The sequence below is a fragment of the Orcinus orca genome, chromosome 13, assembly GCF_937001465.1.
Source record: "Orcinus orca chromosome 13, mOrcOrc1.1, whole genome shotgun sequence".
NCBI lineage: Eukaryota > Metazoa > Chordata > Mammalia > Artiodactyla > Delphinidae > Orcinus > Orcinus orca.
The window spans coordinates 72091299-72117574 of record NC_064571.1 but is presented as its reverse complement, the minus strand read 5'-3'; the positions used below and the strand labels follow the sequence as shown (position 1 = coordinate 72117574).

Sequence of the window (26276 nt, the reverse complement as noted above, 5' to 3'; positions counted from 1 at the left end):
GTTTGCATAAACCTTTTTGCCTTTTACAAAAAGGGTACCTTCCCATCTATGTTTGGGTAATATTTGAGAACATTCTTCTGAAAGGCAGGTGAATCCCCCATGACCTTCTGTCCTGTGGGTGGACCAACCCCACAACGGCAGGGCTTTCAAAGCCCCGCACGGCTCCAGATGTTACACTGGCCAAATGTATTTAAGCACCTCTCTGCTCTCCTGGGTGGCTGATCGGGTTGCTCAGCTGGATACTTGACAACTATTGGAAGGATCTGGGCCAGGTTTTACGCATAAGGTTTTCTTTAAACAAGACCCATTTAGACAAAATATTTCTCAGGAGACATCCTGCTAACAGGGTTAATGAAGAAACATGTCCCAAAATACCCCAAATACCCAGGACCAAAGCTAGAAAAAAACTCAGCTCAAGACTAAAAGAAGTGATTGTCTTGAGCAAGCCAAAAGTCAGTTTAAAACACAAACACTCCGTTTACCCAAGTTGCTAAATACCCACTGGTTTTATTATTAAAGGACTGGTTTAGAATGGAGAAGTTGAAGCAAACTCTTCAAGCTGACATGCTCCTGGGCTACCCCTCCTAGCCCAGGCCCTTGTCACTTCGGGTCTGGATGATTTCAGTAGCTTCCTATTATCCTTTAGTTTCTCCTCTTCCCAACCTGCTGTGTACATTTTCCTAAACTATTGTTTTCAAAACCTTTAATGAGTCCACTTTATCACAGGATTAAATCTACCCCCTCAGCCTGCCTTTTGAGGTACTCCACACTGATTTCCATTCTGTATTTCATACCATGAAATACAATGGTTTCACAGTATAGACAGACAGGCCTTAGGAATTTATAGCATAAACAAGTATGTCCTTGTATCGCTGCTACAGAGCTGGGTAAGTATTTCTATTCAGTGCCAGTCAAATCATCCAGGTGAGGACATTTAAATGCCAAGTGCGCCTTTGTCTGCTCTAGGGTGTAGGGGCTGTAATATATTTTTCACTAAAAATAGATAGTGAGGCCTGAATTATGCAAGCCCCAATATACCAAACCTAGAGCTATTTTATTGCTCCTAATAGAGTAAAATTATTGATTAGAGTTGGTTGATTACTTTGGTTTGCCTCTGTAATACTTATTAAAATAGGACACAATACTTGTTACGCATTTAGGTAGAATATTTGAAAACTTGTCTTAAAAGAAACTTTATGTAGTTGAGAAATATTCATTTCACATAACTAATATCCGATTTATAAACATTCTTATTAATTCATAAAAGCAACTATTCAAGGACATTAGTTCCAGTTACTAATTTTTTGTAATCAGGCTTTACACTAATTTAGGTAGCTTTTATACTGAATTAGGTTAACTTTAGGGAGGTCTACCTGAAAACTGAGTCTAGGCAGCAAGAGTTAACCTTTTAGCCTCATCCTGTCTGACATCACAGGGAGGCAGAAGCTGAAGTGCAGGTGAAGATGGACAAGAAGAGCTGGGAGGTGGGAGGAGACCTGAGAGGCTGCTGCTCTTACCTTCAGCAGCTTCATCAGCCCTTCCAGCTGGACCATCAGTTCCCGCCTGCTCTCCTGCAGCGCTGACATCCTCTGCTCCAGCTCATCTTTCCTCTGCCTGTCGGAGAGGAAAAGCTCATGAGAAATGAAGAGATGGAAGGGCAGTTAGATCACAAAAAGACACTGTAATTTAAAAATATTAAAAATTGTAATGTGCTACTGAACAAATATATAAAAAAAAAAAGAAAATGAAGATAAAATGATCCTCAAAGAAGAGTCGAAGGCCAGATGAAATGGGTTTTGGACCTGATTCTGCTACTTACCAGTGTATGAGATGCTGAGCAAATCATTTAAGTTCTGATACTGGATACATAAAATGGTGCTAATATCTGTTTTGCTCACTTTTCTTTACTGCTGTGAGAATAGTATGTAAAAATGCTTTGGAGGGCTTCCCTGGTGGTGCAGTGGTTAAGAATCCAATGCAGGGCACATGGGTTCGAGCCCTGGTCCGGGAAGGTTCCACATGCCGCGGAGCAACTAAGCCCGTGCGCCACAACTAATGAGCCTGCGCTCTAGAGCCTGCAAGCCACAACTACTGAGCCTGCGTGCTGCAACTACTGAAGCCTGCGCACCTAGAGCCTGTGCTCCGCAACAAGAGAAGTCACCACAATGAGAAGCCCGCGCACCGCAACGAAGAGTAGCCCCTGCTCGCCGGAACTAGAGAAAGCCCACGTGCAGCCACGAAGACGCAATGCAGCCAAAAATAAATAAACAAATTTATTTTAAAAAAATGCTTTGGAAAGTACATATTGCCGTACAGTGAAAAAGTATTGTTAATATTATTAAAGTGATTTAAAAAATTCTTTAGGAAGCCAAATGCCTCACTTATACATAAAACTAGTCCAAATTAAAATTAATAGTGGAAAAAAATGTATGAAAACTGCTCAGGGAAGACAGGGTTCAGGAGTCAGTGCTTCCAGAACCACACATCAGGTTCCAAAATTATGACAGACATCAGGACAACTCTGTGTCTAAGAGAATTCTGAGGACAGATTTCTGTTTCCCTGAGGACAGATTTCATGTCAACAAGTCTAGCTCAATCTGTCCAAAACCAAACTTGAGACTTTCATCCCTAAATGGTTCTCTTCTCAATTTCCCTTTCTCTCCTACTTTTTCTTCTAACTGTCATGGCTGAAAAACTCAGTCCTCTTTGATACTTTCCTGTTCATTTCCTATATTCAATCAGTCACCCAATTCAGATGATTCTTGGAAATCACATGTCTATCTTTATATTCCCACAGGTTAAATAAAAGATAGTATTAATTTTTTTTTTTTTTTTTTGCGGTATGCGGGCCTTTCACTGCTGTGGCCTCTCCCGTTGCGGAGCACAGGCTCCGGACACGCAGGTTCAGCGGCCATGGCTCATGGGCCCAGTTGCTCCACGGCACATGGGATCTTCCCGGACCAAGGCACAAGCCCATGTTCCCTGCATCGGCAGGCGGACTCTCAACCACTGCGCCACCAGGGAAGCACGACAGTATTAATTTTAGTGACACCTATTTCCTTTGTTTTCAACATGGTTGTTAGAAAATTTTTGGTACACATACGGCTTACATTATATTTCTATCAGAGAGTGCTGCTCCAGACCCTACCTACATTCCTATCCTTAGTTCCTTACCTCCCTTTCCCTTCCATGTCTGGACCTCCAGCCATGGTTCACTTTTCCCTAAGCAGACTGCATCATTTTACAAGTGAGTATTCCCCTACTCTCTTCCAAATGTTATTCACTCCTTAGTGTCCCTCCCAAACGTCACTCTTTCCAGGAAGCTATTCCTGATTACTTCAGCAGGTATAGGATCCTGCTTATTTAATCACACAGCAGTTGGTGCTTCTCTGTGGCACTTAATATATTTTACCTTGTATTGCTGTCACTCCTACCATGATGCAGAATCCTTGAGGTCAGGGGATGACCTTACTCGTCTTTGCTTATATTTAATGATTAAGAGAATATCACGCATCCAGTGTGGACTCAATTAACATCTAGTGAACTTAATGAAATCATTATTTGAAGCCCTCCAAGGATTTCCAATGACCTATCACTTAAGGCTCTCAGAATCTGGTCTCAATTATCCAACTAATTTTATCTCCCATCATTGGCACTCTAAAGATTAATTCACTGGATGACTGAAAACAAATTCTTAGCTCCAAGGCTCCTTCTCCTGTCTGAAATGTGTCATACTTATTGCGGAATCTTGCTGAACCCCAACTCTGCTTCTAATCTTAAATGTTTTGTCCTACACGCCATTCAAACCACACCTACCTTTCATGGTCCAGCCCAAATTCCAGCACTATCAAGCGTCAAATTGCTTCTAGCCTGTGTGTGTGTGTGTGTGTGTGTGTGTGTGTGTGTGTGTGTGTGCCTTTCCCTACTCACATTTCTTCTAATATCCATACTATTTATTAACATTGTACAATATTATTTAACTGACTAGCAAATTATTTTAAGTTTTGTTTCCGAAACTAGATTATAAATTTTTAAGATAGAATCATTGTCTTCTCATCTTCATACTCCCTAAATTTCCAGTGCAGGTATAAACTCAATAAGGAGGAGTTGACTCATTCAACTTTCTAGAAAGCCTTTCTTCCCTGAACCCCCAAGCCTGGATGCAGTACTCTTTCTTTGTGCTGTGTATGATCGAATAATTATAATATGTGGCAAAAATGAATGAACTACAGCTACATGCAACAACATGGAAGGCTCCTAAAGAGTAATATTAAGGGGGGAAAATGTCCCAGAAGACTGCATGGAATACCATTTCTATAAAGCTCAAAAAACAAAAAGCAAAATTAGACACTTTATCACGTGGGCATACACACATACTTGACAATACTCTTTTAAAAAGCAAGGGAATTGGGACTTCCCTGGTGGCACAGCGGTTGAGACTCCATGCTCCCAATGCAGGGGGCCTGGGTTCGATCCCTGGCAGGGGAACTAGATCCCACATGCGTGCTGCAGCTAAGACCCGGTGCAACCAAATAAATAAATAAGTAAATATTAAAAAAAAGAAAAAAAAAGGGAATGATAAACCAAATTCTGGATAGAGGTTAGCTCTGTGGGGAAGGCAGAAGCAAGGAAGTGGAATAAGGGGGCACTTTTACAGATGACATGGCTTTAGCAATATATGAATTCTCAAGTAGGATGTGAGTTCCTGGGTGTTCATTTTATCATTATGCTTCATATCTCACACACTTGTCATATATTATTATAATAACAAATATACCGTTAAAAATAATGAAGGGGGAAAAGACAATCTTGGTGGTCAGGATTCATAACCACTAACCCTATGGATGAAATTCTCTATCTTGCTTTATTATACTAGCTGGGTCTTGGCAGTTCCTGGATTCATGTATATTCATCAAAACCAGAAGGATGTCAGAACCTACAAATGAATTTTGCCCTTTATGTGTCTTGCGATAAACAAAACTTCGTATATTAATATAGATGAATATACCAACTTCTTTCATGGCTAGTAATTCTGAGAAATTATATTTTCTATTCCAAAACCCTAAAGAAACTCTCCTACGTTTTCTTCTAGAAGTTTTAACATTTTTGTCTCCATGTTTAATCCATCCGGTGGTGTTTTTGTATATGGTGTGAGGAAGAGAGCCAATATGTTTGTCCTTATGCATGACCAATCGATCCGGCAAACTTATTAAATAGTCACTCTTTTTTCAGTGGTATACAAGCTGCTTTTGAGATTAAATACTTTCTGATTTCTCAGGATTTAGACCCTCCTTGTATTTAGATTAAATTCCTGTCTCTTACTGCCTTATGTCACAGTGCTGGATTCAGCCCTTTGCCTACTAAATCTACAGTTTTTTCAGATCCCTCTAGCATAAAGAAGCCCTTTCAGCAATCCTAGTTCCAGCAATAGTTAAAATAAAGTATGACAGTTTTTTGCTTTTCTAGATACAAAACAGTCACTTGTGCCTGAGCTGAGGTGAGGAAAGAAAACAGCTGTATCTTACACTGATAGCTTAGTTATGCTCTACCTGAGTCAGCAGCTTTTGCTTTCCCATCCTCCCTAGTGTGACACCAACCATGCTGATATCTCAAATGTGTGACAGTGGACCCAGAGTAACCAAAATCTCAGCCCAGTTTCTAATCAATTTAGAAACTAAAATGAATTTTTAGTAGAATGGGAATCTCTGTGTCGCTAATGATTTTCATCTGCGTGCTTTAAATTCTTGATGAGTTGACCTAAGCCGAAGGAAGAACTAAGAAAGGACATTCGGCTATGCAGAATCCCAGGTGACAGCACGTTAAAAATCAACTGCAGAATGTCAAATGTTACAACCTAAACAGAAAGAACCCACTATTTGGAAATCTAGAGGTCTGGTGAGAATCAAGTCACTCACTCAGTTTCCATAATGTCTTCACTTACAAAGAGTATACACACATCTTTCTAAGACCGATAGGAAATAAGACCCTAATAACTTTGCTCGGATAACGCTCACGTTATACTCTCCTGGAAGATGCCCTCATTCCCTCCAAAACAGCACCAAGTGGGAGCTGAAGCTGCTCTCTACCCCCATCCTGATCCTACGTCCTTAGTCTCTCCATCCTTGAGACAGTTTATACTTATGCTGAGGTAGAAAGTACCACAGCCATGGTGCGAGGGATTCCCGCTTGGTTTCACATCTCAGGGGAGTTCCCGCAACGGAATCCTGCTCTGCCTATGAAGCGCGGGAGAACATACTCAAAGGACAGGGAGAGCGTTCCTGCCAGGAGTCTCTAAAGTCAGACTAATTTGCAAGATAAGAAGATTGAGTGCAGCACAGTGGTCTTCCTAAAGCAATCACAAAAGTGTAAACACTGCGCCTGGTGTTTACCTAGTTCTGAAATGAAGGCAGGAGATCTCACAGTGATTAATAAAGGGACTCAAACACCTGAAGCAGTAACAGAATGAGTGGAACGCTTTGGCTGTTTGTTCTAACATGACGAGTTAAACCGATAAACAGATTCTAACCCACTAGTTTGGTTCCCTGGGATATGAACTCCTACTGTAGCAGACTATGACTTGGGGACAGCGGTGCAGCTTCCCCACTTACCTCAGCAGCCGCAGCTCTGCCAGCAGTGTGGGGTTCTGCTGGGCCTTCTCCGGAGTGGGCTGGGAAGCCTGTTCATGCTCTAGACGGAGACGCTGAATCTCCTGCAGGATCTCTCTAGAGAGATGGATGAAAAAGAGATGGCCACGTGCGGCTTCACAGCTCGCTCCCTCTCTTTTTTTCCGTTAGAAGTTTTTATTCTAGTCATGCTGCCTCTACCAATCTTGTTCTGATTGTTTCTGAATGACCAAGATGTGAAATGGACACCGTCTTAAAATTGCTGCACTCAGTATTTCCTCGATGAAACAATTCTTTGTGGTAGAAAAAGTCCTACAAACCCTCTTCTCAAGAACTTGAAAAATTTCCACAGAAGAAAAAGGACAACTATCAATAGAAGAGTCTGTTCCTGTCTGGGGGGAACTTGCAACCTTCTAATGCAAGTCTTGTGCTAACTCCCCTCAAGTCTTCCTCTGTCTCCCTTCTTCTCCTGAACCCCACTCCCACCCCGAGATCTGATGGTTGCCACTTCCTCCACTGTGCCTGTTACATTATGACCAATTTCCTTGTCCTGGTTTCTGCTTTTTCAGTGCATGATGGTGTGTTGTCTGGTCGCCAAGCCTGTAAATGGCTTTTTAGTGAGAGACCAGACAGTCGCGTGCTGCATCGTGGGCCAGGACAAGATGACAAGACACAGCAAAGGCTCCTGGGAGTAGAGTGGAGAAAGGAATGGGAGGGGAACACACTGGTGGGTGAGAAAAAGAATCTACCTGAGAGCACCTGAGCGGGGTTTTGGACTACCAGAATGAACAGCATGCAGAGATATATAAATTAGTGTCCAGGGCATGTACTGGACTTGGGCTGGCCTATCTTCACTGAGGTGGGATCTTCCTTTGTGGTCAAAACCCACCTAGACTGCAAGGAAAATGAGAATCAGATACTCACGTGATAATCCTGGGCTTCAGAAACTGGCTCGACCTCTGCATTCTTACCTGTTTTTGTTTTCCAGTTCTGCAATAAGCTGTCTTTGTTGTTTGTTGGCATCAAAGTTAAAGCTCAAGTCGGTGGGAGGACGGGTCTACAGTGAGGAAGAAGAAAGGTTTTTTTTTTTATTCAAATATATCCAGAGGCCCAGATGGACTGTTGATTTTTTTTAAAACAGATTTTTGAGGTATAATTTACATACCATAAAATCCACCCGTTTTAAGTGTACAATTCAATGAGTCTTCGTATATTTAAACAGTTATGCAAACCAATCACCACAGTCCAGTTTTAGAACATCTTTCATCACCACAGAAAGTTCCCTCATGCCAGTTTGTAGTCAACTTCCACTCCCATCCCCAACCACAGGCAACCAGTGATCTGCTTTCTGTCTACAGTTTTGCCTTTTCTAGAAACTTCATATAAATGGAATCATACAACATGCAGGCTTCCACTTAGCATGGTATTTCTGAGGTTCATCCATGTTGCTCCATGCATCAGGAGTTCCTTCCTTTTTATTGCTGAATAGTATTCCATTGTTTCCAGCTTTTGGTTAACACAAATAAAGCCGCTCTGAACTCTCATTTACAAATCTTTGTATTGATACATGTTTTCATCTGTCTTGGGTAAATCCCTAAGAGTGGAATTCCAGAGTTATATGGTTAACCCTGTATTTAACATTTTGAGAAAGTGTCAAACTGTTTTCCAAAGTGGCTGAACCATTTTACAGTCCCACCAACAATGAATGAGGGTTCTAATTTCTCCACATTCTCACCAATACTTGTCATTGTCTTTTTGGTTTTAACCATCCTAGTGGGCGTGAAGTACCTAATTGTGGGTTTTTTAAAAAATTGAGATATAATTTACATGCCTTAAAACCTACCCTTTTAAAGTATATAATTCAGTGGTTTTAAACTATATTTATGAGGTTGTGAGCCCATCATCAGTATCTACTTCCAGGACATTTTCATCACCCCGAAAAGAAACCCACAGTCACTCCCCATTTCCCCTCCACCATCTTGTGACAACTTATCTAATTTCTTTATCTATGGATTTGCCTACTCTGGGCAGTTCATACCAATGGAATCATGCAGTATGTGATCTTTTATGTATGGCTTCTTTGACTTGGCAAATGATTCCAAGGTTCATCCACGTTGTAGCATGTATCAGTACTTCATTTCTTTTTATAGATGAATAATATTCCACCATATGGATACATCATATTTTGTTCATCCATTCAGCAGCTGGGGGACATTTGGGTTCCCATTTTGGCGGGCTATTTTGCATAATGCTGCTCTGTGCATTTGCGGACAAGTTTCTGTGTAGAGACATGCTTTCATTTTTCTTGGGTATATATCTAAGAGTGGAACTGCTGGGTCATATAGTAACTGCCTTTTGGGCAACTGCTAAACTGTTTTCCTACATGGCTGTAGCAGTTTACATTCCCACTAGCAATATATGAGGGGTCCATTTTTTCCACTTTCTTGCCAACAGTTGTTATAGTCCATTTTTTTGATCACAGTAATCCTAGTGAGTATAAAATGGTATCTTGTGATTTTGATTTGTATTCCCCTAATATGTTAAGCATACTTTCATGTGCTTATTGGCCATCTATATATCCTCTTTGGAGGAGTCATTATGGTTTTGATTTGCATAGTCACTACTGGGTCTGACCCTTATACCTCCTTTAAGAATATGGAAGCCGGGCTTCCCTGGTGGCGCAGTGGTTGAGAGTCCGCCTGCCAATGCAGGGGACATGGGTTTGCACCCCGGTCCGGGAAGATCCCACATGCCACGGAGCGGCTGGGCCCGTGAGCCACGGCCGCTGAGCCTGCGCGTCCAGAGCCTGTGCTCCGCAACGGGAGAGGCCACAACAGTGAGAGGCCCGCGTACCGGGAAAAAAAAAAAAAAAAAAAGGAAGCCAATCAACACAAAATAAGAAAATGGATGACTAGGTGACATTTCCCTTTTATTGATTAACCAGAGTGGAAGCTCTTAATGAAGCCTCTGGTATAGTTACACTTCACTCCAGGTATTCTTGGTTCTTCCCAAAACATGATCTACGATGAAGCAGAAACCTTGTTTCCTGTCTAGAGTTTAAAGATGCAATAAGTAATTCTTTTCATGTGAAATTTCCTAAATAAACAGGGGCAAAATAGCATAGCAAATCTGGGTGGGAGCCTTTTATCCAATTACCACGTAATTTCCTTCTTTAAAAGGAAAAAACCTGATCTTTCTTCCTCCAGAGAAGAGTAGACCAGCAGTCAACTGAGCAAGTTCTCTATATATTCTATTCAGTCTTGTGAGAGCCTGAGTTGAACCTCAGAAAAATAGCTTGCCTCAGAGTAAAACTGCTATGAATAAAAGGTTTACAATTCCTGAAGACTAGAGTTAAAACTAATGGCTCCTTATGAGAGTGGGACCAGGCAAAATTATGGATGAGGAAATGAGCTCTGAAAGGAATTTGTTTCATATAATGACAAACGACAAAAAACCCTACAGTATTTTACTGGAAATTTCTAAAGAATCCTTTTAGTTTTGAGTGTCTGACTGCAATGCTGAAGCATCTTTCAAAGAGGAAGTTAACATAGGAATCAAGAATTATTATCAATAGTGATTCCTAACCAGGAAAGATTCTTTGGCACCAAGAAGCATTGTTACTCAAATACAAAGAAGTAGGGGCGGAGAAAGATTCAAACCCTTAGACAGCAGTCCCACCTGGAGCAGCCTGCACCCTAGCTCCTCCACCTGGACGTAACAGCAGGGAGCCCCCAGTGGACAGCTGAATGATGGCTTATTTCACCCAGACAAATGTCAAACACAGTTGAGTGTACACTAAATAACAGAGAAATGTAGGATTTTATTTATTGACTATCTTAGACACCACAGTACTCTTTAAAAAAAAAAAAAAAAAAGCCAGGTATCCCTTCCTAAAATGCCCCCAGGACACTGAAGGGAAAAAGAGGGAACAGTTTATAAAGACAGATTACTTTAGCCAGAAGATCCCTAAAGATGATTTCTTTCAAAAATTAGATAGTTCATTCATTCATTTATCCAACAAATATTTCCTGAGGACTTAGTATGTGTTAGATACTACTCCAGAAACTAGGGATGCATTAGTGAATAAAATACAGCCTCTACCCTCATGTAGCTTACATTATATTGGGAGAGAATGATAAATAAATAAATAAATAAACGTAGGTGAGATATATATATATATATGGCATCAGTAGTGACCAATTTGATGAAGAAATATAGGGTTATGACACAGAATAAACTGAGACAGAAGATTTTTTCAATGAGATAGTTATGAAAGACTCAATGAACTTAGGAAGCAAACCAGGTGAAGGTCTGGGGGTTGGGAGGGTCGGGCTTGCTGGGCAGAAAGAAGGGCAAAGGCCTACAAGTGCTCCAGGTTGGTGTGTTCTGGTCAGTACTGATGGAGTGGTGCGGCTATGAGGCAGGGATAGGTGATAAACTGGGAGGGCCCAGATCATGAAGGACCTTTTCATCATGCAGTGGAGTTTCCATTCCATTCCAAATGTGGTGTGAAGCCACTGTAGGATTCTGAACAGGGAAACATGGAATCAATTCCAAATAACATATGTACATACTCTGCCCTCAAGGAGGTGGAGCCTAACTCCCTGTTCCTTAAGCGTGGCCTGTCCATAGTGACTTCCTTCTAAAGAGGACAGTGTGGAAAGGGGACAAAAGAGTAACTTTATGTCGGAGACACCTGACAAAAGCTTCCTCAACCAAGTGATCAAGGTCAACATCAACAGTGATAAGTTACATTGATACTATATATGTATGATGTGATGTGAGGAAAATAGCACTTATCTCTTCCTCCCCAAAACCCATAATCCCAGTCTAATCATGAGAAAAACAGACAAATCCCCATTAAGGGACATTCCTCAAAACTGTCAAGGTCATCAAAAACAAGGAAAGTCAGTAATAAGCTATAATGGAAAATAATCCTATATATCATATAGGATTATCATATATATTATCATATAGGATATAACTATATATATAGCTGAATCACTCTGCTGTACACCTGAAACTAACACAATATTGTAAATCAACTATGTTTCAATAAATAAAAAACAAACAAAAAAAACCAAGGAAAGTCAGAGAAGCTGTCACAGACCAGAGGAGCCTAAGGAGATATGACAATTAAATGTAATGTGGTATCTCGGATGGAACCCCAGAACAGAGAAAAGACATTAGGTAAAAACTAACAAAATCTGAGTAAAGCATGGACTTTAGTTAATAATAATGTATTGATATTGGCTCACTAATTGCAACAAACATGCTATACTAAGGTAAAATGTTAATAATAGGAGAAATGGAACATGGGTTATATGGAAACTCTCTGTACTAGCTTCATAGTTTTTCTGTAAATCTAAAATTGTTCTATAATGAAGCTTATTAAAAACAAACACTGCTTTGGCTACTAAGTGGAGGATTTACTGTAGTGGGATAAGAATGGAAGTAGGTGGACCACTTAAGAATCCAAGCGTTTGCTACCTAGTCGCATGTAAACCTTGAGTTACTTTATTTTACTATATACCTTTATTTTCTTGTCTGTAAAATGGGAATATTTATGAAAAGAGATGTGAAGAGGATCCCTTCCTCTGTTACACTAGTATTCTCTTAGGTTTAGGTAATCTCACAGAGCTCCATCATCTTTAATGAGATAGAGACACATCTGAAAAATACAGGATAAGGAACAAGACCCCACTGAGCAAAACTGGGCAAATATAAAACCAAGGAGAGCCAACATAGTCAGCAAACTGTAATCTGCTGGTATGCATTTCTGGAGCCTCCAAAAGAGAGACTGGAAGTTTCCCATCTGGATGAACTTGGCAGGATGAGTTCCACAGAGATGTGCCTGATATCAACCAGACTTTCACTGCATCCCAAGGGCAGCCTTCCCATCATCTCAACCTCGCTTAGACTAACTGGAGGGCTATGGATTATTAATACCTCTCTCTCTCTCTCAAAAACCCAGTAATGTTTTTTAGGAGAGTGGTTCCCAAGCTAGCTGTAAATCAAAAGACTGAAAGTTTTCTTTTTTTTTTTTTAAACTAAAATCAATGGACCCTACTAAACCCAGAGATTCTGATTCAGTAGGTCCGAGGCAAGGCCAAGAATCTACATATATTTTAAGTGTTGCACAAAAGATTAGAATATGTAGCCAGGTTTGACAATGACTATTTTATAGGGGTTTTAAATCATTAAATGTGTGCAAAAGACCACATGAAAATACTCTTGATCTTAAATTCTAAGAGGCCGTAAGGACATTTCTGGAATGGTGCATGGGTGGAGCAGCTGACACGATGATGAGGCTGTGGAGTCCGGGACTGGGCTATGTGAAAAAAAAATCTCAAAAACGTGTAAATGTAGGTAGCATGACAATGGACAATGGTTTCCCTTTCCTTTCACCTTTCTTCCAAGTTTTCCATAATGAGTTTTTAATTTTTTCATAAAGAAAAAAAATTTTTTAATAAACAAAACCCACCTGACTACATCTAATGCTAGTGATGTTTGTGATGAGATTTAAGATTTGCTGTTATTACCATGATTTGCCACACACTGTATTTTTGTTGTTGTTGTTGTTCTGCGGTACTCGGGCCTCTCACTGTCGTGGCCTCTCCCGCTGCAGAGCACAGGCTCCGGACGCGCAGGCTCAGCGGCCATGGCTCACGGGCCCAGCCTCTCCGTGGCATGTGGGATCTTCCCGGACCAGGGCACGAACCCATGTCCCCTGCATCGGCAGGTGGACTCTCAACCAGTGCGCCGCCAGGGAAGCCAGTTGTTGTTGTTTTAAAATGGAATTTAGGCACTTCAGGAAAACAAATTAGCTCTCCTGGCTCATCTAAGCAACCTACAATTTTTCTATCTGAGGGTCAGCCTGAAGAGGTTTCAGTGGCCATGTCTGCCACCCGGGGAGATGTGAGGGTCTGACGCTGGAGCATTTCACAGGGTGTAATGCCGGCTGCTAAAATGATTTAATGGTCTTTCTTGTAGAAGGTTTTTGAAAAAAAAAAAAAAAAAATCAATACAAAGCCTATCTGGCAGGCTATAAATAAATTCTTTTGAGCACTACACCCACTTTATGCAAAGCACTTGTATCAGTGAGAGATTAGCAGATTAGAAGTCTTCTGTTTAATAGAAATCTAGTTAAGAAGAATCCTTCCTGAGAGACCCAATATTTATAAGATAACTACACTTAGGAAAATAAGATGAAAGGGCCATATCAGTATTTAGTCTCAAGACCATTCTAACAATTATTTTCACATGAATTAGAGAACTGGCATCAGAAACTATCAGGTGTAAACAGATTTATCTTGTTTGCAGTAAAGGAGTACTAGGATCTACTTTTCAGGGTCAAACGGCTTTGGAGCTTTTATTTACAAATTTTAAAAAGTACTAAGTAAAGTCAACAAGACTACATAATGGTATTACATGTACTTAATTTTAAAAATCCACCACAATGCTATATTCCATTTCAAAAAATTTAATTAATGTTATTTATAAATTTTAATTTCTAAAATAACAAACATTTGTGACTGATTGAGGGCATGTATAGGGTTTAACTAATTAAATAAAACTAGTCTTTTTCCCAGACATTTTTCCCCCCTATTCTGTTCCATTTCACTAACCTTTAGAGTTGGAATGTTAGAGTCAGATGTATGCCTTAGTATTAGATTCTCAAGGAAAAGATTTTGAAGACTAAACAAACCCAAAGGAATAAATTACATTTTGAGAGAGAAACAAAGCAAAACTCTATTGGCAGCTTTCATAACTCTCTTTCCCTGTGAAGAAGTAAACATAAATTAGTACACATTTCTAAAACTAACACTGTAGAATATTGTCCTGCAAGATCTTGGCCTGCCTGTCCTGTCTAATTTCACTCCAGAACAATACTGGACCTAATGGTTTGTGATTCTTATAACCTCTCTAAGAAATCTTTGCCTGCCCCAAGGTCATAAAGATATTTTTCTGTTTTCTTTTAATAGCTTTATGGTTTTAGCTTTTACATTTAAAGTTTATGATATATATCAAATTGGTTTCTATGTATGGTGTGAGGTAGGGATAGAGGTTCTTTATTTTCATACAAACAGTTGTCCTTTCTTTTCATACAGATAAATAGTTGCTCCAGCAGCATTTGTTAAAAAGATTTTCCTTTCCCAATTGAATTGCTTTTGTGCCCTGTTGAAAGTCACTTGACCTTACATGTGTGCATATATTTTATGCACGATTTGCCTATCCTTTTGCCAATACCATACTTTCCTGATTACTGTGCCTTTAGAGTAAGTCTTTTTTTAAAAAAATATTTATTTGGCTGCACCGGGTCTTAGTTGTGGCACATGGGATCTTTAGTTGTGGCGTGTGGGATCATTAGTTGTGGCATGTGGGCTCTTCTAGCAGGCTCTTAGTTACAGTATGTGGGATCTAGTTCCCTGACCAGGGATCAAACCCGGGCCCCCTGCATTGGGAGTGTGGGGTCTTAACTACTGGACCACCAGGGAGTCCCTAGAGTAAGACTTGATGTCAAGTAGGGTTGAATCCTCCAGCTTTGCTCTTTTCCAAAACTGTTTTGGCTTTCTAAATATATTTGAAAATCAGTTGGCATTTTGATTGGTACTGAATTTATAGACCAATTAGGGAAAATATACCATTTTACTAATACTGAATCTTTTGAATATGGCTATATCTCTCCATTTATTAGGTTTTCTTTAATTTCTCTTAGCAATATTTTATAGTTTTCAGTCTTGAACATCTTTCATTAAATTTATCCATAAGTATTTGATGGTTTTTAATGTTACAGTAAATGTTATTTTTCCTAAATTTAATTCTTAATTGTTCACTGCTAGTAGATAGAAATACAATCAATTTTTATATACTGACTTTGTATGCTGCAACACTGCTATAAAGTCATGTATCTGTTCTAGTAGTGTTCTTGTAGGACTTTCCTTAGGACTTCCTATACAGAATCAGGTCATCTGCAAATAATGACAGTTTCACATCTTCCTTTACAATATTTATGTCTCTTTTTTCGTGTCATGCTGCACTGACTGGGACCCCCAGGACAATTTTGAATAGAGGTGGTGGAAGTAGACATCTATGACTTGTTTGCAATACTAGGGGGAAATATTCCAAAATTTAACCTTGAAGTGTCATATAAGCTATAGGGTTTTTGTAGGTGTTCTTTACCAGGTTAAAGGAGTTTCTTCTACTCCTATGGTATTGAGAAGTTTTATCAAAAATGGGCATTGTATTTTTTTTTTTTTTTTTTTTGCGGTATGCGGGCCTCTCACTGTTGTGGCCTCTCCCGTTGCGGAGCACGGGCTCCGGACGCGCAGGCTCAGCGGCCATGGCTCACAGGCCCAGCCGCTCCGCGGCATGTGGGATCTTCCCGGACCGGGGCACAAACCCGCGTCCCCTGCATCGGCAGGAGAACTCAACCACTGCGCCACCAGGGAAGCCCTGGGCATTGTATTTTGACAAACTTTTTCTGCATCTATTGAAATATTATAATTTTCTTCTTTAAATTGCTAATATGGTGAATTACATAGGCTGATTTTCATGTGTTAAATAAATTTGCATTCCTAGGATAAACCTCACTTGATCATGGAGTATTATCCTTTTTACATATTGCTGGATTCAATTTGCTAATATTTTGTTAAGGATTTTTGCATCTGTGTTCATGATAGAACTTGGCCATCAACTTTCTTCTCTTGTAATGCCCTTGTATTATTTTGGTATCAGGTTATAGTGGCCTGATAAAATGACTTCTCTATTTTCTGAAAGTTTGTGCCAGATTGTTATGATTGTTATTTCTTCCTTAAACATATGATGGTATTCAACAATTAAGCCATCTGAGCTTAGAATTTTTATTTATTTATTTATTTATTTATTCATTTATGGCTGCGTTGGGTCTTCGTTGCTGCACACGATCTTTCTCTACTTGCGGAGAGCGGGGGCTACTCTTCATTGCAGTGCACAGGCTTCTCATTGCGGAGGCTTCTCTTGTTGCAGAGAACGGGCTCTAGGCATGCAGGCTTCAGTAGTTGTGGCACACGGGCTCAGTATCTGTGGCTTGCAGGCTTTAGAGCGCAGGCTCAGTAGCTGTGGCACACGGGCTTAGTTGCTCCATGGCATGTGGGATCTTCCCGGACCAGGGCGCGAACCCGTGTCCCCTTCATTGGCAGGTAGATTCTTAACCACTGTGCCACCAGGGAAGTCCCTGAGCTTAGAATTTTTGAAGTTAATTATTAATTCAATTTATTTAACAGATTTAGGACTATTTAGATTTTCTATTTATTCTTATGTCAGTTTTGTTAAATTGTATCTTTCAAGAAATTTGTCTACGTCAGCTAGGTTGTCAAACTTACTGGCAAAAAGTTGTTCATAATATTCTTATCATCCTTATAATGTTTATAGGATCTGTAGTATGTCCCTTATTTCATTCCTGATATTGGTAATTTGCATTTTTTTCTTCCTTCTTTTCTCTTTAAACTGAAGTATAGTTGATTTATAATATTGTGTTAGTTTCACGTATACAGTACAGTGATTCAGGGCTTTTGCAGATTATATTCCATTACAGGTTATTACGAGATAATAGGTATAATTCCTTGTGCTATATAGCAAAGCTTTGTTGCTTATCTATTTTATGTATAGTAGTTTGTATCTGTTAATCCCATATCCCTAATATGTCCCTCCCTGCCTCCTTCTCCCCTTTGGTAACCACAAGTTTGTTTTCTATGTCTGTGAGACTGTTTCTGTTTTTGTATATACATTGATCTGTATCATTTTTTAGATTCCACATATAAGTGATATTGTATAGAATTTGTCTTTCTCTGTCTTATTTCACTAAGCATAATATTCACTAGGTCCATCCATGTTGCTGCAAATGGCAATATATTTTTATTTATTTATTTACTTATTTATTTATGGGGTCTTTGTTGTTGCGTGTGGGCTTTCCTTTCTCTAGTTGTGGCAAGCAGGGGCTACTCTTTGTTGTGGTGCGCAGGCTTCTCATTGCGGAGGCTTCTCTTGTTGCGGAGCACAGGCTCTAGGCGCACGGGCTTCAGTAGTTGTGGCACATGGGCTCAGTGGTCGTGATGCGTGGGCTTAGTTGCTCCACGGCATGTGGAATCTTCCTGGACCATGGATTGAACCTGTGTCCCCTGCACTGGCAGGCGGATTCTTAACCACTGCGCTACCAGGGAAGTCCCGCGAATGGCAATATTTCATTCTTTTGTATGGCTGAGTAATATTCCTGTGTGTGTGTGTGTGTGTGTGTGTGCATGCGCGCACACGTGTGCGTGCACATCTCTCACATCTTCTTAATCCTATCATCTGTTGATGGGTACTCGGGTTGCTTCCATGGCTTGCTTATTGTAAATAGTGCTGCTATGAACACTGGGGTGCATGTATCTTTTCGAATTAGTGTTTTCATTTTTTCCAGATATACACCCAGGAGTGGAATTGCTGGATCGCATGGTAGTTTTATTTTTAGTTTTTCAACTGAGCCCACGTGCCACAACTACTGAAGCCTGCACACCTAGAGCCTGTGCTCCGCAACAAGAGAAGCCATTGCAATGAGAAGCCCATGCACTGCAATGAAGAGTAGCCCCTGCTCGCCACAACTTGAGAAAGCCTGCACGCAGCAATGAAGACCCAACGCAGCCAATAAATAAATAAATAAATCTATTAAAATAAATAAATAAAGTAATGCAAATTTCTGCTACTCTACTGGAATCCTCTATTTACTCACCATGTTTCCTGCCTCTGCAGCCAGCCGGGCAGCATAGCGAGCTATAAGCCGGTGTTCCTCATCCAGTCGGCTAGGACTGTCCAGGACACTGCCAAGGAGATAAAAATTCAACAGGTATCTATTAAACATCCCCTACTCTTGCTTCTCTCTCAGAAAGAACAGATGGGAGAAACACTTGTGAAAAAGAATGGTAACAAAAGAAATGGAGACCTGAATCATAGATACTAATGGTCTTCTGAGACAAAGAGGATTTAGAGAAATGACGAGGCCACGCATAACATTTCTCTTCGGCAGTATATCCCTGTTGCTCTCACACCTTCAGAGGGGACACTTCTTTTTGAATGCAAGGGCTGAGAAAAGACAGGGCATCTATAAAGCTTGAGGGAGTGATTTCCCATCAACTGTTTTAAGAAAACCTCATGACTTTTAGATATAGGTCTTGAATTCAAAAAGCCCGAAAGAAAACTAAAGCATCTTGAAAAACAGAGGGCTGAGGAAAAGTACCCTTAACACTGGCTGAGCAAAACTGAGGAACCTAAGCTAAGGCAGGCTTACAATATGGTAAAGTTGGGGAAGATGCCATCAAACGTTCCCCTTCAGTGCCTCTTTCTCTTCTTTTACCATGCTTGTTCTACAACTGGAGCCCCATTTTAGAGTGAATTAATTTAGTTCATTACTCTTAACAAGAGTTCCAGCATTCTAAAAATTTAGAGATCCAGTACGGTGGGACGTCAGAAAGTGCCGCACCTGAATAAAAGAAGGTTCTTGAGCAGGAGGCTAGCTCTGTGTATATGTGCTGCTCACATGGAACTTCTTGCTGATGATGACTGACATCTTTAATTTAGCATGTGATGTCAACTGCTGTTTATTTATATCAGGGCACTCCTAGATTAATCAGGACTGTGTCTATGTAATTCTTCTTTGTTTAAGTCTGACAGATGTTTTAAGGCAACAGTAATAATGATGACTAAGTGATGAGAGATGGCTGTCGTGGCTTGCTTCTACTTTGGCTCTAGGTTCTTGGAGTTCCACAAACCCCTGACTGGAATTTAACAGTATGACAAAATATGAAATGTGAAAAAAATTAAAGACATGAGTTCAATAGTCATCAAATCTTGTTATAATTACTGAGGGGAATCTGGGAAGGATGGAGTTTAATCAATAGAAACCTGTCTGGACTTTTCATGCATGAAATCAACTGTGTTTTTCCTAGATTTTTTTTTTTTTAAGCATCCTATATTTCTATCTCTGTGGCTAACTCTTAAGCTTAACTTGGTCTTTCCTCTAGGATGGATTTTTTTTTTTTTTTTTTTTTGCGGTACGCGGGCCTCTCACTGTTGTGGCCTCTCTCGTTGCGGAGCACAGGCTCCGGACGCACAGGCTCAGCAGCCATGGCTCACAGGCCCAGCTGCTCCGCGGCATGTGGGATTTTCCCGGACCAGGGCACGAACCCGTGTCCCCCGCATTGGCAGGCGGAATCTCAACCACTGCGCCACCAGGGAAGCCCTAGGATGGATTTTTTAAAAATGTGCTGCCACTGTCACTGCTTTCTGGCAATGACACTTCTCAACACTATATAATTTTAGGTGTGCAAATGTCAGTCTCTAGCATATATAACCATTTTCTCAAAAGATGATCTTGTAATAAGCACATGCTACCATCAGTTGACTTTAATACTTTAGGGTCAAGACCCCAAGGTCAGGGCTGAACTATAATACTTGTGCCTTAAAGATGCTTGTCTGAAATAAAAGGACTATCTTTATCTTGTAAATAACAACAAAATGAACATTTAACAACACAAGTGGATAACTACTATGGAGGAAACGGCAGCTTAAGAAGTGGGACTTAAAGTGGCTGACCTCTGTTTTCTGGCAAGGGACACAATAGGTTTCTCTGTGCAGAAGAGCTCCTGCTTCTCCACCACATTCCATGTCCCTAGGAAGGTTAATTTTATCTGTCATTCATACCCGAGTGTGGATGACATGATTGCTTTAACTGGCTATGCTTTCAAGCCAGAAACTAGAACTTTATGTTGATGAGAGGTTTTATGGTCAATGAAAACTATGAGGGAAATTAGAAAGGTTCCTTATTCTTTTGCCTGAGCTGATTTTCATTCTCAGAATTAGTTAGCCAGGAAATTTCTGACTTCTTTGAGGGAGCACGAAGCTCAGCTCCTTAGACTATAAATCAAGAAGAGATGCAGTACTCACCCAATCCTCACGCTCTTCCAAGGCTCCTGGCCACCAATTCTTGCTCAGGGAGCCTAATCCCTAAGCCGTAAGACTTGAGGATCTCAGTTAAACTTAGCATAAATCTTCCTGGGCTATCAGCTAGTAGTGTCTGTTTAACATTCTGCTGCTATATTCACCATGGAAATTTTTAATAACTTGGACAATTGCCCTTACTGATAATAAATAAGCTGTCCTGCCAGCGTTAAGAAAACTCTCTTCCTAGAGACCAAGGGGCTGGGATAGAGTGCTCAGAAACCATCTGCTGGATGAGGAGACACTCTGTGATACAATGCACAATTATCAGGCATCCCTCCTACAGAATAAGCCTATTAAACATAGTTGGGAGGTAGGAGAAGCCAACAGTCTAAGGCTTTAGAGATAGGTAAACGCCTAAAAGTAGTAACGCCACTTGGTCATACTGGGAAAATTATGTGAAATGCTATGAAGTATAATACTTAAAACAGTCCTTTTCAAGGATATATATTTTATTTTATTATTTTTTTAATTAATTAATTTAATTTATTTATTTTTGGCTGTATTGGGTCTTCGTTGCTGCACGCGGGGTTTCTCTAGTTGCGGCGAGCGGGGGCTACTCTTCGTTGCGGTGTGTGGGCTTCTCACTGCGGTGGCTTCTCTTCTTGAAGAGCACGGGCTCTAGGCGCACGGGCTTCAGTAGTTGTGGCTCGCGGGCTCTAGAGCACAGGCTCAGTAGTTGTGGCGCACGGGCTTAGTTGCTCCGTGGCATGTGGGATCTTCCCAGACAAGGGCTCAAACCCGTGTCCCCTGCACTGGCAGGTGGATTCTTAACCACTGCACCATCAGGGAAGCCCCAAGGATATATATTTTAAAGTTGATTATTAATTTATTTTTCGGTTATCATGGAGAATAAGCGCTTCCCATGAAGCCATGGCATGTTAAGGGCAAAACTAAGATCAAAATTTAAGGTTCCAGCCTCTCTCATGTGTTTAAGTTTATAAAAATTATAGTGTTCTCTCTAAGAATAAGAATCTCAGGTTGTTTGGCACAGAGACTCTGCTGCTATGTAAAGGGGATTATTTAAACTTTACCTGCCATTCTCCTTGCAGAATGGTGGCAGGTGTGGGCATGGACTGGGCAGGTGGCTTTGGGCCTGAATATAATGGCACTTTGTTTGGTATTAACTCTTTTAAAGGGTTAACTTTGCTATAGTTAGTGGTTATAGTGGTTATCAAATGTTTTTCCACCATAATCCACTGAGGGATCAGTCATATTCCCATATTAACAGTAGTTTCCAGGGAAAGAGGTATTTGGGTCTATTATAATACATATAATTATTATAATACACAGAGGTATACATAGTTTGGTAAAAGTCTCTCAGGTGACAATAACCCAATACCACTGTTGAAAATCACTGGTTTAAATAATCAACAATGATAGGTTTTGGGGAACAGATGAAGATGCAACATGTAAAGATGTAACAAGGTGATGGTGTCAAAGCCCCCAGATAAGACAAAGTGTGTTGACCAATCCTAAACTTTGAATGTCGACAGAAACATTTCATTATTTAGGCAAGAATGAACAGTAAGAGTTTGCATCAAATACCTCTGTGAATACACATCTTTGGGACCGCACATTTCTCTGAGGTTTATACACTCTTTAAGTGTAACCTAAAGGAAGGGAACTCCACTCTAAAGAATTTCTGACTATATCTTTAGGTAAGTGCCTAGGTTTGGCAAGGCTCCTTCTCTTTTAGAAGCCAGTGCTTTAGCAATTATTTAAACTCCGCCAAACATAGCTGGTAGCTTCTCAAGAAAAACCCCACATGCAGAGCTTTTTCCAGCTGGCAACCCCAGGTTACAGAGCTCTCCCTCCCTTTGATCAGCCCTTGGCCACCCGCCTGCTGCTGCTCTACCACTGACCGTGCACAGTGCTGCAGACGGGCCACAAAGGAGGCTATCAGCGCATGCTCATCGGCCAGGCGACTGGGTATATCCTGGCTATACTGTAACCTAGGAACAACGGAGGCAAAGACAGCAAGCGTGACACAGACACAAGCAAGAAATGAACATGGATTAAAATGGGCAAACGTCAAAGAAAAACAGAAAAGAAAATCAAGATAAGGAAAACAATAAAAAACCACAATGCATAATGGAATGTGGTGCTAGACCATAGGGAATACATCACACAAATCCTTTAAACAAAACCAATCCCTTAGAAGAGAGCTTTGGCGGACTGACACTACAGCCCTTGAGAGGGAGAAGCCAGGGAGGAGTCACCAAAGCACCTGGCCCACCAGTTCTGGGCTCTGCAATGGATGCACTTTTTAGGAAATGCCTTCTGGCAGGAAAACTGAGGGAGAGTGGTTCCATTTAATCACTAAGTGGCCCCTTAATGCTTCCATAGCTTTTGTCGACATGTAAGAGTTTTCAGTGTTACCTCATAATACCAGTTAAGCCTTTTTATTTCTATAAGGACACTGCCTTTAGCATCATTCTATTTTCTCCCATAAAACTGGTACTTAAACCAAACTTGTTAGGATCGTATTTAATTGTAAGACAATGTTGCATAGAATCTGAGTGAGGCTCTCTCTTATAGATATGTGGAAGGTCCTTAAGCACATGATCTTTTTTTTTTTAACTTTCTACTACAGAAGTATTAAAATATGTGCAAAAATAGAAAGAGTAATCTAATGACTACCCTTCATGTACCCATCAGCAAAGTTCAACAAAAATGAACGTTGTCAACTTGTTTAATTTATTCTTCCTTCTCCCAACGTTTTGTGCAGGAGGAGGTGGCTAGAGTAATCCCAGACAATTTATTATTTCACCTGGGAATACTTGAGCCTGTACATCTATCAGATACAGAAGGAATTTATACAACCTGAACACCATTATCACACCTAAAAAAAAAAAAATCACAAAAATTCTTTAATATCTTAGTCCATCTGAAAATTTCCGCAAATCTTAAAAAAAATACCCTTTTACAGTTAAAGTCAAGATCCAAACAAGGTCTGCACTTTGCACTTGGTTGATATGTTTCTTTTATGTCTGTGTTTGATTATATGTTTCTGTTTTTAATCTATAACAGTTCTTCCTTTTCCCTGTTTCTTCCATGTCATCTACGTGTGAATAAAACAGGTTACCTTGTAGCATATCCTACATTTTGAAGGCGTCATTTAATTTGTTTCTCTAGTCCCTGTGGGGTCAGATCTAGATGTTGACTGAAGTTTTTGCTTTTGTTTTGTTATTGAGAAGGGGCTAGAATCCATCATATGTAATATGATGTACTTATAAATCAAACAGGAGGCACATAACGGAATGGAATGTAAATACTGATCAGTGGATTCAGATGTTCTCCATTTGTAATGGAGAGATTCACATCTCTCCATTACAAAATCCTCCATCAACTTTTCACCTAATAATTTTAGCATTTACTAATAGTTCTTGCCTAAATACATTATTTCATGAGGGGTTGCAAAATGTTGACTTTCCGATTTTATCATCTGTTGCTCATTTATTAATTTCTTCTATTGTTTATTGTGAAATACTCTCATTCAGGAAAGGTAAAACCAAATGGTTGATATTTCTTATTATTTAACAACAACAACAGAAAAACAAGTTAGTGCCTTAGGAGGTTTTCTTTTTTTTGTATAATTATGAACTCATAGATTTTTATGTATCTGATGTGTTTCAATCCATTGCAATCATCTTTTTGGTGTTCAAACTGTCCTAACTGTGGCCAGTGGGAACCCCTGGAAGCAGGCTCTGGTGTTCTTCTGACATATCCATTAAAGCTTATTAGCTTCCTTGTTTGTACAATAAGATGCCCCAATCTCATCTTGTATATGCTGCTCCGCACTTGGAATCAACCATTCTTCCCAGGATCCCAGGTTCCCTTTACTGAGAAAGAGCGCTCAGAGGCCACAGGCAGGGTACTAGAGTGCTTATGGTTCTTGGGGTGTCACTGCTTCTAGGTCTTTTCAGTGGATAAAGCTAGGAAATTTATATATTTTAGAGAGAATAAAACTAAGTTCTCTCACCACTTTCAGATGTCATTCCATTTTCTAGCTTGCATTATTTTTATTGAGAACTCATTGGAAAACTTTATCCTTGTTCCCCTGTATGTAACATGTCTTTTTTTCTCTAGCGGCTTTTAGTATTTTCTCTTTATCATTGTGATTTTTTTTTGCGATTTGATTGTGATGTGTCTTGGTGTGTTTTTCTCTGTGTTTATCCTGCGTACTTATAGTTTGTTGAGCATCTTGTATCTGTGGGTTTATAGTTTTCATCAAAGATGTAAAAATTTATTTGGAAATCTGGAAAAAATTATTTCCTTGAATAATTCTTCTCTTCCCCCTCTGTTAGACTGTTTGACATTGTCCCAAAGGTCACTGAGGCTCTGTTCGTTTTTCAGCCATTTTTCTCTCTGTGCTTCATTTTGGATAGTTTGTATTGTTATGTCTTTAAGTTCAGTGAACTTTTATTCTGCAATTTCTAATCTACTGTTAATTCTATCCATTGAATTTTTCATTTCAGGTGTAATCCTTTTCAACTCTATAAGTTCTCTTTTTATTTTAAAAGTTTTGATGGAAGTAGACTATATGTGCAGAAAGTTCCAGTAACATTTAAACTTGGTTCTTTTTTATTTCTCACATTTTCTCCACATTATGTTGATATTTTCTTTTATATTTTTTGATACTTATCATGGCTGCTTTAAAGTCCATGTCTGCCAGTTGTATCACGTCTGTTATTTCTGGCTCTGTTTATATTGACTAATTCTCTCCTGGTTACGGTCATACTTTCCTGCTTCTTCTTATGTCTTCTAAGTTTTCACTGGATGGTGCAAATCCTGAGTATTATGTTGCTGAACGTCTGGATTTTGTTGTCTTCCTTGAAAGAATCCGGCAGTAATTTAATTTCCTTGTAAACAGCTTGATCCTTGTGAGGCCTGTGTTTAAGCTTCATTAGAGCAGAACTCGAGTAACCTTTATTTAGGGCCAATATCACCCTGCTCCTAAGATGTGGTCTTTCTGGGGTCTTTACTGAATGCCTCAAGTGTTCAATGATATCTCTCTACTCTGGTTGGTTGGAACTCAAACAACTATGTGAGCTCAGGTAGTTGTTGCACTTTCAAAACTCCAGGAGTTGTTCTTTCCCAGGTAGTTGTTCTTTGCTGGTCTTGTGAAATCTCATTCTACGCAAATACAGCTTAGTTTTCAGCCAAAGACTCAAGAGATCTGTCTTCAGATTTACTGAGCTCTTTCTCTGCACAATTCCTCCTCTCTGGTGTTTTGCTCAGCAAATTCCGGCCTCCCTAAACTCCAATCTCTACCTTCTTACTCTCAGCAAGACTGCCTTGCTCTGCTTGTATTCCGCACTATAGTTTGGCAAATGTGTTCTAGCAGAAAACCTGGGCAATCATAGGGCTCTCTCATTTGTTTCCCTTCCCTCAGGAATCAGTCCCATGCTACTTACTAATTCCTGAAAACAGTTGCTTCTTATATTCAGACCAGTTTTCTAGTAGTTTATAGCGGGAGAGCTACTCTGTTACCAGTTAGTTCACCATGATCAGGGTGGAAGTTCTCGCTGTAGTAACTTATTTTTATCATACTTTTGTAAAGTATCAATCCACTTCAAACTAGAAATTGAAACAAAACAAAACTGCGTCTTTATGGCAGATAGATTGAGAAGTAGG

At 40.0% G+C, this 26276-nt stretch overlaps 1 protein-coding gene across 21 annotated transcripts in view; it reads right to left on the bottom strand.

Moving 5' to 3' along the window:
- Window positions 1-26276, bottom strand: part of DTNB (dystrobrevin beta) — a 608309-nt gene that overhangs the window by 35434 nt on the left and 546599 nt on the right. For 13 of the 21 annotated variants that reach the window (XM_049695720.1, XM_049695721.1, XM_033425073.2 and 10 more), the window contains 5 exons: window positions 22502-22591; window positions 18373-18460; window positions 7595-7680; window positions 6609-6722; window positions 1518-1614 (listed from right to left, as the gene is read on the bottom strand). In XM_049695720.1, the coding sequence (XP_049551677.1) occupies window positions 1518-1614; window positions 6609-6722; window positions 7595-7680; window positions 18373-18460; window positions 22502-22591 (475 nt within the window). Of the gene's footprint in view, window positions 1-1517; window positions 1615-6608; window positions 6723-7594; window positions 7681-18372; window positions 18461-18485; window positions 19415-22501; window positions 22592-26276 lie in introns of those variants that run through there. The other 8 variants (XM_033425083.2, XM_033425072.2, XM_033425074.2 and 5 more) reach the window with 4 other exon arrangements.